Below are 19,174 nucleotides of genomic sequence, written 5' to 3' on the forward strand. Positions count from 1 at the left end.
CATTGGAACTCTCTTCCTGAATAGAGGATGGAAGTAGAGTCTTTGAACATTTTGAAGGCAAGGCTAGATAGATCCTTGAGAAGCAAGCGGGGTGAAAGGTTATCGGGGGTCGGTAGGAATGTGGGGCTGAGGTTACAATCAGATCAGCCGCGATCCTACTGAATGGCGGAGCAGGCTCGAGGGGCCGAATGGCCCACCCCTGCTTCTAATTCATATAAAGTACCTCAGCAGCCAACGAGGCATTCACAATGGGAGTGGGAGGGAGAAAACGGAGCCCGTTGTCTCCGAGCACAAAAGGCAAGTCCACACTTTACCTGAAAGATAGGCCCAAGCCAGCCAACATCTGGTGGAAGACGTTAAACGTTCCCTCACAACTTGACTGCTGGGCCACATGAATTTGCTCCAGTAGCATTGTCTAAAAGAAAAGAAATACATTTAATAATGAAGAAATAAAAATAGTAAGCGTGTGTGTTTGTACGTGCGCAGCACTAGGACATGGTGATGCTCAGTATCGTATCACATGCTCACAATTGTAGCCATTCATTGTGGGGGGGGGGGGGATGGGAGGGAGGGCGTGAATGAAAGCTGGAAATTCACCACATGAGCCTCTCCCGCAATTATCTCCAGAAAACACCGTTGGCAAAAGGCAAGACGTAAAATGGATTTGTAACCTCCCAATGCAGGCGGTGCATGGGGTCAAAAATGTTAATTGTGTACTAATTGGGTATAATTATATGCAGACTGTAGCCACTAAATGGAGTTTCACCTGAGCACCTATGAAGGGACACCTATTGCAGCTGTAGTGTGGCTGAGTTAGGAGGCATACACTTGTAATGTTTAACACTGGAAATAAATGCGGAACTGAGTAAAGATTGACCTCAGTGATGAGTATCTCTCATCAAATGATTTTCCAGATTGGAACAAAAAAAGGAGAAAAATATCTTTTACCTGAAGGAAAGATAATACAAAAAGTTGCTTTGAAGCCCACAGAGTTGCGATGTAAAATTATCTAAGATATGAATGGAATTCAGGGTTAGAATTATATAGGGTAAGATGAAGAAGAGCCTTTGACCTATTTGGGGAAATCCTTCCATAATACAAACTCTTTACAGCTTTTCAACATCGCCTGGACCTTGATAAGCAAGTACAATTGTTTTGTGCAACATCTGAAGGAGATCTAACAGTGCAGTATACACTTAGCATTGTACTGGAGTATGGGTTTATAACACGCACAAGACTTATGGAGTTGGAGCAATCAGTCTCCGCATGAGTCCCACCGAGTATGATCTCCCCCCCTAAGGAGGAGGGAAGTCCGAGGACATTTATCATTGAGTTTACATAAAGTTGGCCAGGTATGGATCAAAGAGCAGACCTGGCTGGGATCTAGTGAATATTGTAAATATAATTGCTTTGCAATAAACATAGTTTTCTTTAACTGCTCAATTCGGACTCATCGGTGGCCTACAAAACTGGCGATGAGGATAAAACTGGATTACTGTCGACGCTGCTATGGCATCAGACATACAACCTCCTCCTTTCCATTGCTGGACTAAGGTTGGGTAATTTTTTTTCAAACACAAAAGTGCCTTTGTTTGGAAGATCGGACCTGTTCGACGCGAGCATCGAGAATTGGACAATGTACACAGAACGCATGTGTTACTTTTTCTGGATGAACACTATCATAGATAATGATCGACGGACAGTAATATTGCTGACTGCCTGCGAAGCACAAACGTATGGATGATAAAGAGCCTTACATGTCCCAAAGCTCCAGACAATAAGACTTTGGAAGAATTGGTAACCTTATACTTCAACCCTAAACCATCCGGTACACTGAAGACACCATCTCAGGGAGATCCCCTCAAAGGAGATCTACCTTCCTGCCTTCATTTAACCTGTGCACTGAAGGTTGCTGGGCTGGTCAGATTCCTTGCCCCTTGCCTGCAGACAAGAAAATAGCAGCAGAAGCAGAATGTGGCCCTTAAGTGACCATTAATTGTTCATTGAAGGGCCTCAATAGGTCTAAGGATGAGTGGGCTGCCAGATGCCATTCCTGCGGCTGACAATACAGGGGACAGGTCAGGGGTGGGCAGGAAAGCAGTGGGTTAGCAACCAACTTTATTTTATGTGTTCTCCCCACTCCATTCAGTCTTCAAATATGATGGTGAATAAGGCTTAAAATTCAGCCCGTAATCCTCTGCCCTAGAGGTGGGCGTGCTAGTACTGTAGCCATCAAAGAAGGTCACCTGCAAAGGACCATGGGAATTATGGCCAAACCAGGACTCAGACAGACACAGAGCCTATGTGTATCTGAAACACAGGTAACCAGGCCTGATCGAAACCCCCGCTCGTTTGTATTCCAATGGACAATTTTCCCAGGACAATAGAACTCCAATCAAGCAACCGGTACAGCCACAGGCTGAGACTTGCCATGACGTTTCAGCGGCCTGGATGCAGGAGTAGCGCGTGGAGGCATGTTCATGAAGTACACAGGTCTCAACGGCCGTAGAGAGAGTGAGTTGCTTTACTTTTAGTAGCTGCTGGCGCAGGGGCTCAGATTGAACATCAAAAACAATCTGGTCACGGAGCATGGAGTCAGAGGTGGACCCGTAGTTGCAGGACTGCGCAAGGATGTGGAGGTGGGTAATAAAGGACTGGAAAGGCTCGTCCTTACCCTGAATTCGCTGCTGAAACATGTATCTCTCGAAGCTCTCGTTGACCTCGACCGCACAGTGGCTGTCGAACTATAGAATTACGGTCTTGAACTTCGATTTGTCCTCCCCCTCATCAAAGGTGAGCGAGTTGAAAATGTGCAGAGCGCGGTCCCCGGCTGTGAAGAGGAAGAGAGCAATCTTCCGTGCGTCCGAGGCAGCTTCCAGGTCCCTGGCCTCGAGGTACAGCTGGAAGCGCTGTTTGAAAAGTTTCCAGTTCGAGCCCAGATTCCCGGCAATGCGGAGAGGCGGCGGCGGGCGAACGGAGTCCATTCTGTAGGATGGCTAGAGACTGGTGGAAGGCAGATCACTGAAAGGTAGGTCTCAGAAGGGCGAGCATCCCTCAACTCCTGGTATCATGAAGTGTTGGCTAGTGTAGACTTGAGAGATAAACAGACACTTCCAACATTGATGAAGGTTCAACTCAATTTTATTAACGACTTCTAACTAACTAACACACGATGACTGTGGGTCTAAATGATGCTAACTTAAACTAGAGACCTAGGGCGCGATTCTCCGCTCCCCACGCTGCGTGGGAGAATCGCGGGAGGGCCCCCTGACAAATTTCACGTCCCCCTCACACCCCCTGCGATTCCTCCCCCCCCCCCCCCGGAAGAATCGCCGCTCGCCGTTTTTAACGGCGCGACGCCCCCGCGGCCGAGAGTTACGGAGCGCCGCTCCTAGCCCCGCCGGGAGGGGAGAATAGGGGGCGAGGAGCGGCCTCCAAGGCCGTCGTGAATCTCGGCCGAGTTCACGACGGCCCTCCCGATTTTTCCCGGGAGCGGAGAATTTCGCCCCTAAGCCTTGTCCGAACCAGTTGATTCTCTCAGCTCGTGGTGTGATTCTGTGCTGAGCTGGATGAGTTCTTGTTACACTGAGAGGCAGCACCCAGAATGAACGGGAACCATGGTGCCCTCTGCCTTTATAGTGTGTGTATTCTAACTGGTGATTGGCTGCGGTGTTTGTACATGTTGATTGGTCCCTGCGTGTGTCCATCAGCGTGTGTCTGCACCATGATATACTGGTGTATATTATGACAGGCGCCATTCCCTTTACTCAGAAAGCCCAACTACCAAGGTCATGACCGCTCAGGACCCGCCCAGCTACCAAGGCAGCCGCCCCTTTACTGGCCGAAATCGAAGACAGTGATCAGAGCCCTGTCGAACTATTGGGTCCAAGGTTAAGGACCGCCCCAAAGAGCGCAAAATCCCAGAGGGATAAAAGAGAGCACAGCCATGTATTCTGTCTCTTTTGGATCCGGCCTGTGCCTACCCAATTGCAGCAGGAACAGCCAGCTAAGTTCAAGACCAACGATCGCTACCTGACGGATGAGCCTAGCAGAGGCAGAGCCACTTTCTTTGAACCAGCCAAGTGAAATCCAGATACAGGCCTTATCCATTTGCACAGTGCCAGTCACCCTGAAGTTCAGTATAGGTTACTGTAGCTTATAGGTGTAGTTTAACTCATAGAGATATTGGGCGAGATTCTCCGCAAATGCGGAGAGTCGTGAAGGCTGCCGTGAAACTGGCCGTGTTTCACGGCAGCCTTCGCGCCCCCTCCCGGGACCCGATTCTGCTCCCCGGTCGGGGCTAGCAGCGGGGCCCCGTGAACCTCAGCATCGCAGGCTTAGCGAACTTCGCTAAGCCCGCGCGCCAAGGTTAACAGCGGCTGACGCAAACGATGACATCAGCCGCGCATGCGCGGATGACGTCATCATGCATATGCATGAAACCCGCGCATGCACAGGCCGTTATGCCCCTCAGCCGTCCCGCGGACTGATCCAGCGGGGCGGCAGAGGAACAAAGAGTGCGCGGGGTTCGGACCCGCTGCCCGCGATTGGTGCCCACCGATCGCGGGCCCATGCCACCCTTGGCACGACCGTGGTGCGGCCGTGCCAATCGGTGGCATGGTTCTCCAGAACGGCACTTTGCGGCCGTTTTCACGAACTGTGAGAGCAGGTGTGTTGGAGTTCGTGAAAATGGCCGTAAAGTGCTGGGAAATCGGCCCATCAGCTAGGGGAGAATCGCTGCTCGCCGTAAAAAACGGCGAGCAGCGATTCGTGTCGTGGGGCAGCCATGGGGGGGGGGGGGGGAGAATAGCGGGAGAAAGCGGGAGGTCGGGAAAAATGTCGGGAAGGCCCTCCCGCTATTCTCCGACCCGTAGTGGGGGGCGGAGAATCGCGCCCATTGTGTTTGCATGTTGAAATAACTCTTGTGTATGTAAATAAACCATCTTTTGGACTAACTAACTGGTTGTGTGGTCATTTGATCGATATAAGGGAAGGCTTGTGGTTCACCAACATTATTAATAGAGCAACAGTACCTCATCCAAACTGACATGGGGGAATAAGCTAAGCCAGTACAGTGAAGCTGAGCAAGGTGTCTATTGCAACAGCCCAGTGCATTAACATTTATTGATCAAGGGCCAGTAGCACAGAAGCTTAGGAGCCAATGACCCCATTCAAAACAGACTCCACACAGATTGTGACATGAATTCTGTTTACAGCCAAACTCAACTGAATGCATACAAATGTAAGGAGTGTTACGATCCTTGACCAGACTCATAGGTTTTTAGTAAGATTTAGTTAGACACTAATAACTATTTGTTTCAATATACAAAGTTTGATACTTGAGACATTCAATAATCATCTTTATTAGTGTCAGAAGTAGGCTTACATTAACACTGCAATGAAGTTACTGTGAAAATCCCCTGGTTGTCACACTCCGGCGCTTGTTCGGGTACACTGAGGGAGAATTCAGAATGCCCAATTCAGCTAACAGGCATGTCTTTCGGGACTTGTGGGAGGAAACTGGGGCACCCAGCGGAAACCCATGCAGACGAGGGGAGAACATGCAGACTCCGCACAGAGTGAGTAAAATCACTAGATTCCACAGGTTTTGAATAAACATAAACTTTACTGTACAAGGTCAGAAAGATAAAACAAATTGCAATATATTCTGACATTCAGAGTTCATGTGATGTACATGGGAAATAACAGACACTACACTGGAATTCAATCCGGGTAGGTGCGAGGTGATGCACTTGGGCAGGATAAACAAGTCAAGGGAATACATGAAAACCGGCAGGACACTGGGAAGCACCAAGGTTCAGAGGGATCTTGGTGTGTCTGTACGCTGGTCCCTTAAGGTAGAAGAGCAGGTGGATACAGTGGTTATTCATGAAGGCTCCGCCTTCTCAATCTTGCCCCTCGCCTGAGATGTGGTGATCCTCAGGTTAAATCACCACCTGTCAGCTCTCCCCCTCAAAGGGCAAAGCAGCCAATGGTCATCTGGGACTATGGTGATTTTACCTTTACGTTTACAGTGGTTAGGGTGGAATACGGTATACTTGCCTTTATTCAATAAGGCAAAGAGTTTGGATTGGATTTGTTTATTGTCACGTGTACCGAGGTAGAGTGAAAAGTATTTTTCTGTGAGCAGCTCAACAGATCATTAAGTACGTGGAAAGAAAAGGGAATAAAAGAAAATACATAATAGGGCTTAATAGTTTAAGAGCAGGTAGGTTATGCTGGAATTGTATAAAATGTTGGTTAGGCCACAGCTCGAGTATTGTGTGCAGTTCTGGAATCCACATTATAGGAGGGATGTGATTGCACTGGAAAGGGTGCAGAGGAAATTCACCAGGATGTTGTCTGTGCTGGAGTGTTTCAGCTATTTTGAGAGGGTGGATAGACTGGGGTTGTTTTCCTTGGAGCAGAGGAGACTGAGGACGGGCATGTTTGAGATGTATAAAATTATGAGGACATAGATAGAGAAGACAGGAAGAAATTTTCCCCTTGGTGGAGGGATCAATGACCAGGGGGCATAGATTTAAGGTGTGAGGCAGGAGTCTAGAGGGGATGTGAGGAAAATCTTTTTTTACCCAGATGGTGGTGGGAGTTTGGAACTCGCTGTCTGAAAGCGTGGTGGAGGAGAGACCCTCTTAACATTGAAGAAATATTTAGGTGTGCATTTTCAATGCCAAGACATACAAGGCTATGAACCAAGTGCTGAAAAATGGGATTAGAATAGTTAGATAGTTGTTTTTGACCAACTCTCCCATGATAGATCGGAGGGCCTTTTCTGTGCTGTAGACCTCTATGCCTGCACAATAAATGGCAGATGCAACCGAGACAGAGTCCATGGATTCCTCAACAACCCACCCAGATGTCAGTAACACTGCGAGTCAACCAATCTCACTGAAACCCAGCCTCCCTTATGAGGAATTCCTATCTTCACCTTCAAATAGCTAACTTGGGAATTCCCGCACCAGCCTCCCCGAACAGGCGCCGGAATGTGGCGACTAGGGGCTTTTCACAGTAACTTCATTTGAAGCCTACTTGTGACAATAAGCGATTTTCTTTTCATTTTTTCACTTCAGAAGTGTCTCCAACCCAGATGCAGCAGAGGCAGTAAGAGCCTGCACAGAAAGACTGAGGCGATGGCAAACATGCGGGGGGACCAGGTCCAGGCCACACCAGAACATATGTCGGGTTACTTCCCGATGAAAGAATGAAGGGAATTCTTAACACAGGAACTCCAAGAGCTCAAGGATGCCATCAAACGTTAACTGCGTACAGGATAGGCAGACATACCGATCAAACCCCAAATCGGAGAATGTCAAACACGGCGAAGGAACTGGGCATGTTCATGGAACAGATGGGGGGCAGTGGACCCATGGAGGTTCACACACCCAGGAGGGAAGGAGTTCATAGAGTAGATTGGACCCTCTGAAAGAGCAGCCTGACCAGACTCCCACCCTATCCCTGCAACCCCATACCCCCACCTAACCCGCACAGTCCTGGACCCTAAGGGACAATTTATCATGGCAAATCCACCTAACCTGCACATCTTTGGACTGTGGGAGGAAACCAGAGCACTGGGAGGAAACCCACGCACACACGGGGAGAATGTGCAAACTCCACACAGATAGTCACCCAATACTAGTCTTACAACACAAGGTTAAAGTCCAACATGTTTGATTCAAACACTAGCTTTCGGAGCACTGCTCCTTCCTCAGGTGAATAGTCACCCAAGGCAGAATTGAACCCAGGTCCCTGGTGCAATGAGGCAGCAGTGCTAATCACTGTGCCACCCTGCTGCCCTCCTTCTTCTCCCAGGTACACAGGGTCTACACAAGGATCAACGCGAATGTGAGGTTGGAGATGGACTGAGCTCAACGCCCCCCCATGGAGGCTGGATGCAGCCCTCATGGCCAATAAGGTATTCTGCGAACGTATATCACAAGGGATAGATTGGTACGCTACCAACAACCAGAATGGGACGATCTCACCCGCCACGTTCTGGGAGACGCTGAAGGCAGTGATAAGAGGGAAAATAATCATTTTCAAAGCACGCAAAGATTGGAAGGAGAGGGGGGCTCGGCAACAGCTGGTTGGCTCCATACCAGAAGTAGACCGGCGATACACCATGGCCCTGACCAGAGAGCTAGCAGAGAGGAAGAAGCTGCAAATGGACTTTGACCTGCTCTCCGCTGGGAAAGCAGTGCGCCAGCTTCGCCAGACACGGGGGAACGTTCTACGAACATGGAGACAAAGTCAGCCACCTGCTGAGAAAGCAGGCAGCCATGACGGAGATAGCCCAAGTTAGGGACAGCAGCGGCAGACTAATCGCCACGCCGTAAAAGGTCAATGTGGTCTTCACAACCTTCCATCGGGAGCTGTACACTTCCTAGCCCCCCCCTCACCTGCCCCCCTCCCCCCCCCCCCAAACCCCCCCCCCCCCCCCTCTCCACCCCACCGAGGGGGACTCAGGGTGAAGCAGTTCCTCGACGGATTGGACATGCCGGTTGTGGGGGAAGAGAAGAGAATGGGTCCAGAAGCACCGTTAGAACTTGGAGAAGCCGTGGAGAGTGTGGTGATATGCATCACTGTAGATACACAAGGGGTTAATGTAAGTACACGTAGACTAGCTAGACCCTAGAGGGAGCACCAGAGACATGACACACAGACACTCAACCAATAGGTCAGTAAGATAGGACACGACCAATGGGCATTCACGATACACACAGAGGTGACACTACCACAGGGGGGCATTGCACCAACCCATATATAAAGCACACAGCACACATGATCTTCCTCTTTCCAGTGGAGACACTCAGTGAGTACAGACGCAGGGTTGATTGAACATCACACCCACCATGTGGATTGTAGTAGACTGGTTTGTCAGTCTGAGTAGCTATAAAAGGATTAACACTAGTGGTGAATCCGAGTAGTAGAATTGTAAATAGTTTAATAAACGAGTTGAAATTATCTCCACATCTGAACCTTCCTTTGTCAGAGTGAACATCAAGGAAGCAGCTTATGCTATCCCAAGAGCATCGCAAGACAGAGAGTATTAATTCCATGCAGGTGACTCGATATGTTATGGGCACCTGTCACCAACACTGGTAAAAGCCTCAATATCGCTGATACCCAGAAAGGACAAAGACTGAATTGTGTAGGGGTCCTGTAGGCCCATCTCACTGCTCACATCAGGCTTTGTCAAGGGCAGGCAGCTAATATCGAACAAAAGGCACCTGCTGAACGTGACAATGACCCCAACCGGGAAGAGAATACCAGAGGTGATCATCTAAGCGTTTGATAAGGTTCCCCACGGTCGGCTATTGCAGAAAATACGGAGGCTGGGGATTGAGGGTGATTTAGAGATGTGGATCAGAAATTGGCTAGTTGAAAGAAGACAGAGAGTGGTGGTTGATGGGAAATGTTCAGAATGGAGTTCAGTTACGAGTGGCGTACCACAAGGATCTGTTCTGGGGCCGTTGCTGTTTGTCATTTTTATAAATGACCTAGAGGAGGGAGCAGAAGGATGAGTAAGTAAATTTGCAGACGACACTAAAGTCGGTGGAGTTGTAGACAGTGCGGAAGGATGTTGCAGGTTACAGAGGGACTTAGATAAGCTGCAGAGCTGGGCTGAGAGGTGGCAAATGGAGTTTAATGTGGAGAAGTGTGAGGTGATTCACTTTGGAAAGAATAACAGGAATGCGGAATATTTGGCTAATGGTAAAATTCTTGGTAGTGTGGATGAGCAGAGGGATCTCGGTGTCCATGTACATAGATCCCTGAAAGTTGCCACCCAGGTTGATAGGGTTGTGAAGAAGGCCTATGGTGTGATGGCCTTTATTGGTAGAGGGATTGAGTTCCGGAGCCATGAGGTCATGTTGCAGTTGTACAAAACTCTAGTACGGCCGCATTTGGAGTATTGCGTACAGTTCTGGTCGCCTCATTATAGGAAGGACGTGGAAGCTTTGGAACGGGTGCAGAGGAGATTTACCAGGATGTTGCCTGGTATGGAGGGAAAATCTTATGAGGAAAGGCTGATGGACTTGAGGTTGTTTTCGTTAGAGAGAAGAAGGTTCAGAGGTGACCTAATAGAGGCATACAAAATGATCAGAGGGTTAGATAGGGTGGACAGCGAGAGCCTTCTCCCGCGGATGGAGGTGGCTAGCACGAGGGGACATAGCCTTAAATTGAGGGGTAATAGATATAGGACAGAGGTCAGAGGTGGGTTTTTTACGCAAAGAGTGGTGAGGCCGTGGAATGCCCTACCTGCAACAGTAGTGAACTCGCCAACATTGAGGGCATTTAAAAGTTTATTGGATAAGCACATGGATGATAAGGGCATAGTGTAGGTTAGATGGCCTTTAGTTTTTTTCCATGTCGGTGCAACATTGAGGGCCGAAGGGCCTGTACTGCGCTGTATCGTTCTATGTTCTATGTTCTATGTTCTATCTCCCTGGACTCAGAAAAGACTTTCGCCAGAGTCGAATGGAAGTACCTCATAGAGGTATTGAAATGATTTGGGTTTGGACCAGGGTTCACCGTCTGGGTGAAACCTCTGCACAGCGCTCCCATGGTGAGTGCATGGACCAACACCACCAGCTCTCAATACTTTCAGCTCCACAGAGGCAGGAGGCAGGGATGCCCACCTTCCCTGCTGCTGTTTGCTCTGGCAATCGAGCCACTGGTAGTCACTCTCAGAACGGTGAACGGGTGGAGAGTTATTCAAAGGAGCGACAGAGAGTATAGAGTCTCACTCTGCACGGTTGATCTGCTCCTCTACATCTCGAACCCCCGGGCCAACATGGAAGGGATAATGAAACTCTTGAAGGAGTTTGGTTACAGACTTAACCTGAGCAAAAGTGAGTTCTTCCTGGTGAAGCTGCAGGGGAGGGGAGAGACCGAGCTGGGGGCCTGCCATTCAAACAAGTCCAGACTAAATTCTACGACCTGGGAATCCAAATAGCCCACAACTGGGCACAGATCCACAAATGGAACCTGACACATCTGGTGGAGGAAGTCAAAAGGGACATGCAGAGGTGGGGCACACTCTCGCTTTCCCTCGCAGGGAGAGTGCAGACGATCAAAATGAACGTGCTGCCCAGGTTACTCTTCCTGTTCCGATCCCTCCCAATCTACATCCCCAAGGCCTTCTTCCAAACAGTAGACAAGCTCATGGCGTTTGTGTGTGTGTGTGTGGGGGGGGGGGGGGGGGGGAACCACACCTATAGTTCTAACACTGGGCAGCCACAGCAGAAAGTGCAAGGGTATGGGTGAAGGAACCGGGAGCAGAGTGGTTGAAGATGGAGGAGAGATCCTGTATAGGAACATCCCTCCGAGCCCTAGCCATAGCCGCTCTCCCATCACCTCCTGACCAAACACTCGAGAAGCCCAATGGAAGTAGCCACACTCCGGATTTTGTTATTGAATTGGAACAGCTAAGGGGGAATTCATTAAGAGTTATGTTCAAGATTACTCTATCTGTGTGGTTACTTTATGTTAAACGTCTTGATGTGTTTATATGTATTATTGTTAACTACATTCTTAGAATTAATCTTGTTTTGATTAAAGTGTCTCGGAAGTCTGATGAATCACACCTACAGTGAAGGCTTTGTGCTCATCCTAGTCAAACTCAACATAAAGGTCAGGTTGTACATCAGGTGAGTCTGCACTCAAGTACCAACTCACAAGTACAAATTCAGCTCTCTGGTCTCGCCAAACAGAACAGAACTGCTCCCAACCCTCAGAGCTTTCATTCGTGTGCAGACCGAGAATTGGCTACACATGCGCAGTTCTGCATTTTTGGGGACTTTTGGGCACAGTCGATCTGTGTAAGAAACCCAGGTCATGTGACCGGTAATGGAGCGCCATTGAACATAAGTATTGTAGACAGAGGACTGAGAGAAGTCCCAAGAAGAGACCCTGACAGGGCACAGGGGCAGGAAGAGGTTCCAGTTAAGTTAAAAGGTAGGTCAAGGGTTGCAGATAACAGGCTTTCAGTAATGAGGCCTCTTGAGAAGCTCTGGTAATCAACGAGGACTCAGGTCCTCAACATGGAGTCACCAACCTTCGGTTTCCTTCTTGGGCATCTTTGTTTACCAGGACTTCCCCTGAGCCCTCTTCAATTCATCATTCAGGAATCATTGCAACCTGATATTCTTCAACAACTTCATCACTCACACATGGGTAGAGATTGGATGAGAAGACTTACAAGGGAGACAGTCTATTGGCTAGTTATGATCAATGACACTTAAGTCATCATTAAGAAGTGTGAGGCATGTCAAGAACACATGCCAAGTCAGCACAAAGCACTACTCATTTTGCATGATGTTCCTACCCATCCTTGGTCCAAATTCCATCTGACCTCTTCCATGTCCATGGCACATTGTCATTGTCAACTATACGAGTACCCTATTATTCAACAATTGTAAAATATGTCAAGCACATTGTCTTGAGTTGATGTGATGTGCCAAGAGCAATCACTACAGATAGATTTATTGGTAAGCCATTTCAGGATAGAATTAAAAAGTGGAGTATTGATCACCCTACTTCTTCTCATCATTACCTGAGAACTAACAGCCTAGCTGAATGAATGATCTGCATGCTGACATCTCTAATTCTCAAACGTGGACAGACCAAGCAAAATCTACACACTGCAATGTTACATCTGAGAGCGAGATCTTTAAGTGCAACACTTCCGTCACAGGCACAGCTAATTTTTGGCAGACCAGTGCTTACCAATTTACCTATTCTTACCCACTCTATTCTCTTAGAAACTAGAACAATGTTTTAAACACCAAGAGAAGATGGGCAATGTGCACATTAAAAATGTGGGCACAGAATTGACAAGTTTAGAGTTGAGACAGCAGGTTTGTATCCAAGATCCCACAGAAGATACATGGTAACCAGTTGAGGTGATAAGGATTCTTTCGGAACCAAGGTCCTATGAAGTCATGACACAATAAAGTGTAACAGTGAAGTGTAACTGAGATCAAATCAGATCCATTCCAGCTCCTCGCCCTCTGTATAGCCTTATTCCTTCTCGGACAAGATCCCACATGCAACCAGGAACAACATCCGAGGATGACAGCCCCATAGATCACTCTGAGCAATTAAACAAATTCCCCAACAAGGTTACCATCACAAGATCTGGGTGTATCAGCAGATTACCTTGACACTTTAGAGAGTCATATATACATTAATTCCTTGCACTTGTGTAATGGTAACGAAACATGAACTTGTATTGAAGATAGTTTTTATTCTTTGGAAGGAGGGGTATCTTTAAAAAGAAAGGGGGATGTTGTAATATGCCTTTAAGGGATATCAGCATGACATCACTAGAAGGAAAATGTGTCATGTAATCCAGTCTTAGTTACACTGTTGCCTTGAGCAGAGCTTTGAACACACACACAGCTCTGACACCTTCAAGCTTTATCCCTATATATTACTGTTCTCATGAACTCACAACGCGTTATTCCAATCTCGTGCGAGCGATTGGTGCCTTGTGTCTTGTACAATAAATAAGCCCAAGATATGATATTACGATAACACAATAGCTTCACCCATCCACGCTGTACCTAACTTCACTGTACAATGCCAGTTAATTCTTTCTAGGCTCTTCAATGCTCCAGAACTCCTCCATTTCTCCACTTTTTGCTGTTTGCTACCAACTACTGTTTTGTAAAACCTCAATGGAAAAACACATCACTATTGCTCCTTGATTTGCTCCTTATATTCTCCTCTGCTGTATTTGTCCTCCTTGTCTTCCACCACAGACCTCAAAACTCTTTCAAACAAAGATGTTGCGAACAGTGAGAATCATTTGAGGCAGCAGCGTTATCCCAATTCCCCCTTTTCCCACCTGCTGCCCTCCATCACATTTAACGGGTGTATTCTCCCATTGAGCGGTTCACTCTACCTGGAGGTGAGCTGCAGACACACGCCCAGCTTGATTGAAGTCCAATGATGCTACCATTGAGAATCGGGTCGTGGCATTGTTCTGTGGGGTGGAAATGGTGCCAAAAGCTCGGAGAATGGTGAACATGGCCTGGATCTTCTCCACTGAATAAAAATGGGGGACAAAATTATATTTCCAAACTAACTTAGCATTTTACAATTTAGATATTCTTTGCACCGATAGGCTTGTTTTGAGTTTTATGGTCATTCACGTTGAGGTTGCTTCGGTTGATGCCTTGGATAATTGGCAGTTTTTCACCTTACCACTTCCAGCATCCAGGTCAGGTTTCGTACATTAAATACAACACAAAGATCCTTCTTCACCTTTCTCCCAACAATCAGGAAGATTCTCTCTGGGTGGTAATGTCATGTTCTTGATAAATATATTGCAAACTTCACAAAAACTGCCAGAGAGTAAATCTCCCTCCAAAGCATCTTCAGAATGTCTTCACCATCACTGGCACTAGTGACATTTCCCCTTCCGACATCAGCTATCCCATCCCTTGCCATCTAATCCACTCAGGAGGAGGTTGCCAATTTTGCGCCAAGTTTTCACTGAATTGAGAGATTCCCAAATCATTGCACTTTGCGTTCTCATAGCCAAAGGTGAGTCTCTCATCCCACCTGTGGGGGGCTGAATTCAAATCCGCCCTGACAATCAATCCCTTGAATTAATTAGAGGAAAGGTTAACACGATATAGGAAAATATTTGTAAATGATATCAGAACGCAGGCCAATTTCCTACACTGCCAATTCTGTGCTTTTTGAGACTGAGGAAGGTAGCGGAGATGGACTGCAGCAGTGATTGATATGAAGAACCTCCAACTTGAAGAACAAGACCCCAATTTGGCCTCATCATCTCCTACCCCCCCCCCCCCCCCCACCCCAACAGCCAGCTTCTCTATAGATAGCAGATGACCCCGTCTAAAACTTTGCATCTCTCAGTATGATCCTGTTACAAATTGGGATGAGGGCCGTGGGGGGACCACTCTGCGTGCATAGTTACCCCGACTGGGTCGAGGTCAGGGTGGGCAGGATTCCTGGTCCATTAAAGACCCACCAGTGGGAGTAAATCCAAGAGAGGAAGTTGTAGGCCTGATTCAGGCATGCATGTCAATAATGGTCACTTGAGCAGAACACTTGTGGGAGATGAATGGGGTAGAATTTCAACTTACCGATCGAATATATTGGTGGGATTATGGATTGGCCGTCCACAATAGAAATCAAAGGGATAATGGGCCAACTAATCCACAGTGCCAGTTTTAGACCTGATTAATAAATTAACCCCAGTAACTTTCTAAAAATATATTTTGCTCATCCCTAATTGCCCTCGAACTGAGTGTCTCGCTGGGTCATTTCAGCTACCATACTGCTGTGGGTTTGGAGTCACATGTCAGCCATGAGTAGCTTCTCTCAGGGACATTAGTGAACCAGATGGGTTTTTTGAACAATCAATTATAGCTTCATGATGACCATTACTGAGACTAGGGGCGGGATTCACCAACCCCCCGCCCGGGAGGGGTGGCGTGAATCCCGCCCCCACCGGCTGCCGAATTCTTCGGCGCCGGGGTTTTGGTGGGGGCGGGAACCGCGCCGTGCCAGTCGGCGGCCGCTGGCAGCGCCCCCCCTCCCCGGCGATTCTCCAGCCCGCGATGGGCCGAGTGGCTGCCCGTTTTCGGCGGGTCCGGCTGGCGTAAATCACAAGAAGTCCTTACCGGCGGGACCTGGCTCCACGGGTGGCTTGCAGAGTCCTCGGATCTAGCCCTGGGGGATGCCCCCACGGTGGCCTGGCTCGCGATCGAGGCCCACCGATCCACGGGCGGGCCTGGGGGCACTCTTATATCCGCAACGGCCACTGTCAACCTCCACCATTGCCAATGCCGAGAAGAACCCCCCTGCGTATGGGCTGGGATGACGCCAGCACACGCTGGCGCGCCCACGCATGTGCCAACTCGCGCGGGCCGGCGGTGCCAAACACTCCGGTTCCGGCCTTGCCCCTGAAGGTGCAGAGGGTTCCGCACCTTCGAGGCGGCCCGACGCCGGAGTGGCCTGCCCCACCGGTTCGCGGAGAATCCCGCCCTAGATTTTAATTCCAGATTTTATTACTTTAGGGTGCGATTCAGCAGACTAGAGTTAAAGTCTGCTGAAAGACACGTTTAGCCGGATGTTTCCTGATGGATGGAGCGACGAAAAACACCCCGCTGTCCAACGGCACTTTGCCGTTGTTTTTCACCTCAGGGAGCTTCTCCTCGGTAAAGCCGCACTTATAGCTGAAGCCCACCAACAGGAGAGGCTCCTCCCAAATCAGGGCACCATTTTGACCGGCAGTCCCGATCCCCCCCCCCCCTCAATTCACATGACCTCCCCCAGCCGTGGGGAGATCCCCGGAAACTTGCCTCACCCCCCCCCCCCCCCCCCCCCCCCCCCCCTCTCTACCTGGCAAGGTCACCCCGGGGATGGCCCCTTGCATTGCCAATATGGAACCTGGGCACCCTGGCACTGCTAGCTTGGCATCCTGGCAGTGCCCAGGGGCAAGGGGGAGTGCCAGGGTGCCAATTCACTTTGCCTCTGACCACCCGGGGGTCTCCAATGGCCTGGGAGACCTCCCCCAATTTCCATAACGCCTGGTCCATGTTTGTGTGGGCAAATACTAAACAGCATCCTGGCGGGTCTGCCAGGCGCAGCCAGTGAGTCCCGGGTGCCGGGTAAATCTGGCATCCGGCTATTTGAATGAACCATTAGGCTAATTTAAATATGCAGATCAGAATCTCGCCCAATGAGGGCGAGGTCCAGATCACGCAGGGCGGGGCAAGTCGGGTGACTCGCTGTCTGCCTGGCCACCGGAGTGGAACCCGATTTGGGGCCAGCGCGATTCACCCGTTGCGCCCGGATCCACGCCAGGCACAATGGGGGTCGCTGAATCACGCCCTCAATTTGAATTCCCCCAGCTGCTGCGATGGGATTTGAACCCACATCCCCAGTGCATCTTGATTACGAGTCCAGTGACATTCCCACAATGCCGCACTCAACCCTTCAGGACAGATGGGTTGGCAGGAGAAGAAAATTGGCAAGTAGGGCAATTTAACCTGAGCGTAATAACAAAAGGGTTTGGAATTGAAGGAGGACAATGTTTGAGGAAAGGTTGGAAGATCCGGTTTCACCTGTCACTGTTGTGCCCACACTGCCGGCCGTTCCGACTATGTACTCAAGAGCAGATTGACAGCTTGTCGTCTTTCCTGCACCACTCCACCCGAGCGGGATGATGCTCTGGTCTTTTCGGTGGATCAGCATATTCCAGTAGGCTCTCTGTGCCACAGCAAAGACATGGGGTGGCATTCCATCCTGTTTACCCTTGAACAGCTGGAAGTACAAAGAAAATGAAAGATAAATGAGTGACCCTGAGGTGGCGGTCGCACGTTTGGTGGCTTCTGCCAGAGTCGTTGTTTTGTGGCCTTTTGCACCCAGGGGAAAGATTTATGTGAGGGTTTTCGGGGAAGTTCGAGGTACTTCAAGGATGTCAAAAACCGGAAAAAAGAAACCAGGGAAAAGAGGGATGAGCGAGAGTCCGCCGTCGAGCATGGTGAGGAGCACAGCGGGGGGAAAGATGGCGGGAGAAGACTTGCTCGATGGAGCCACGCCCACCATAGTGGAAAAGATGGCCGAGGTGATGGCCATGAAGTTTGGGCAGCTGTTCTTGAAACATCTCGACAGGCATCGGACAGAGATGATGACCTCGCTCAAGGAGCGGGTGGGTGAGACCCATACCCCGATGAAGGAGACCTCTGGCAAAGACTTTGACAGCTGTGCGGGAGCAAGGAGAGAAAATGAAGGAGGTGGAGGAGGCATTGTCACAGTTTAGTCACCAGTTCACCTCGGTGGGGAAGTTGCTGCGGAGGGTGATGGAGATTAATAGAGTGGAAAGTGGAGGACCTGGAGAACAGGTCACAAAGGCAGACCTTGAGGATTGTGCGTTTGCCTGAGGGGCTGGAGGGCCAGATTCCTACGGAGTACTTTGCAGAGATGTTTGCCAAGCTGATGGGGAAGGGGGAGGAACCCCTCTCGGAGTTGGATAGGGCCCACCGGTCACTCCAGCCGAAACCAAAGGCGAATGAGCCGCTGATAACTGTGGCCGTCTGTTTCCATAGTTATCAGGTGAAGGAGAAGGTGTTGAGATGGGCAAAGTCGAAACGAGAGGTGGGGCGGGATTCTCCACGAACGGCGGGGCGGGCCACTCCAAGCCAAGGAGTGGCGTGAACCACTCCGGCTCGGGCTGCTCCAAAGGTGCCAAATCCTCCGCATCTTCAGGCACTAGGCCAGTTAGGGAGTCTTTGGCGCAGCGCCAGTCAGCGCAGAAGGGCTTGGCGCCACGCCAACCGGTGCCGAAGGGCCTCCGCCAGCTAGCGTGAGTTGGCGCATGCGCGGGAGTGCCAGCGTGTGCTGGCGTCATCCCAGAGCATGCGCAGTGGAGTTCTTCTCCACACCGACCATGGTGGAGGTTGACAGGGACCGGTGCAGAGGGAAAGAATGCCCCCACGGCATAGGCCCGCCCGCAGATCGGTGGGCCCCGATCGCAGGCCAGGCCAACGTGGGGGCATCCCACGGGGCCAGATCCCCCCCGCACCTACCGAGGGCCCCGGAAGCCACCCGTGGAGCCAGGTCCCGCCGGTAAGGATGTGTTGTGATTTACGCTGGTGGGACCGACCGAAAACGGTGGGCACTTGGTCCATCGCGGGCCGGAGAATCGCCGTGGGAGGGGGCGCTGCCAACAGCGCCTGACTGGCGCGGCGCGATTCCCGCCCCCGCCAAATCCCCAGCGCCGGAGAATTCGGCAACCGGCGGGGGCGAGATTCACGCCGCCCCCTGCCGATTCTCCGATCCGGCGGGGGTCGGGGAATCCCGCCCGACATGTGGGAAGGGAGTGGTATACGAATATACCAGGATCTTTCCCATCTTGATTCCGAAGGCGTTTTTTAGGAGGGTTAATAAGAGTATTCTGGGGTTCGTGTGGGCGCGGAAGACCCCGAGAGTGAGGAGGGTATTCCTGGAGCGAGGCAGGGAGGTAGGTGGCTTGGCGTTGCCCAACCTGTGTGGGTATTACTGGGCTGCGAATGTGGCAATGATTCGCAGGTGGGTGATGGAGGGGGGAGGGTGCCGCATGGAAGAGGTTGGAGGTGGCGTCCTGTGTGGGCACGAGTTTGGAGGCACTGGT

The 19,174-nt window shown here is 50.1% G+C and overlaps 1 protein-coding gene across 4 annotated transcripts in view; it reads right to left on the bottom strand.

Annotated features, from left to right (window-relative positions):
- Window positions 1–19,174, bottom strand: part of LOC119974608 (unconventional myosin-XVIIIb-like) — a 390,682-nt gene that overhangs the window by 304,440 nt on the left and 67,068 nt on the right. For all 4 annotated transcript variants that reach the window (XM_038813932.1, XM_038813847.1, XM_038813761.1 and 1 more), the window contains 3 exons: window positions 17,127–17,325; window positions 13,928–14,070; window positions 315–415 (listed from right to left, as the gene is read on the bottom strand). In XM_038813932.1, coding sequence (XP_038669860.1) covers window positions 315–415; window positions 13,928–14,070; window positions 17,127–17,325 — 443 coding nt within the window. The remainder of the gene's footprint in view (window positions 1–314; window positions 416–13,927; window positions 14,071–17,126; window positions 17,326–19,174) is intronic.

Source organism: Scyliorhinus canicula, chromosome 1, assembly GCF_902713615.1.
Source record: "Scyliorhinus canicula chromosome 1, sScyCan1.1, whole genome shotgun sequence".
In the NCBI taxonomy this organism is placed as follows: Eukaryota; Metazoa; Chordata; class Chondrichthyes; order Carcharhiniformes; family Scyliorhinidae; genus Scyliorhinus; species Scyliorhinus canicula.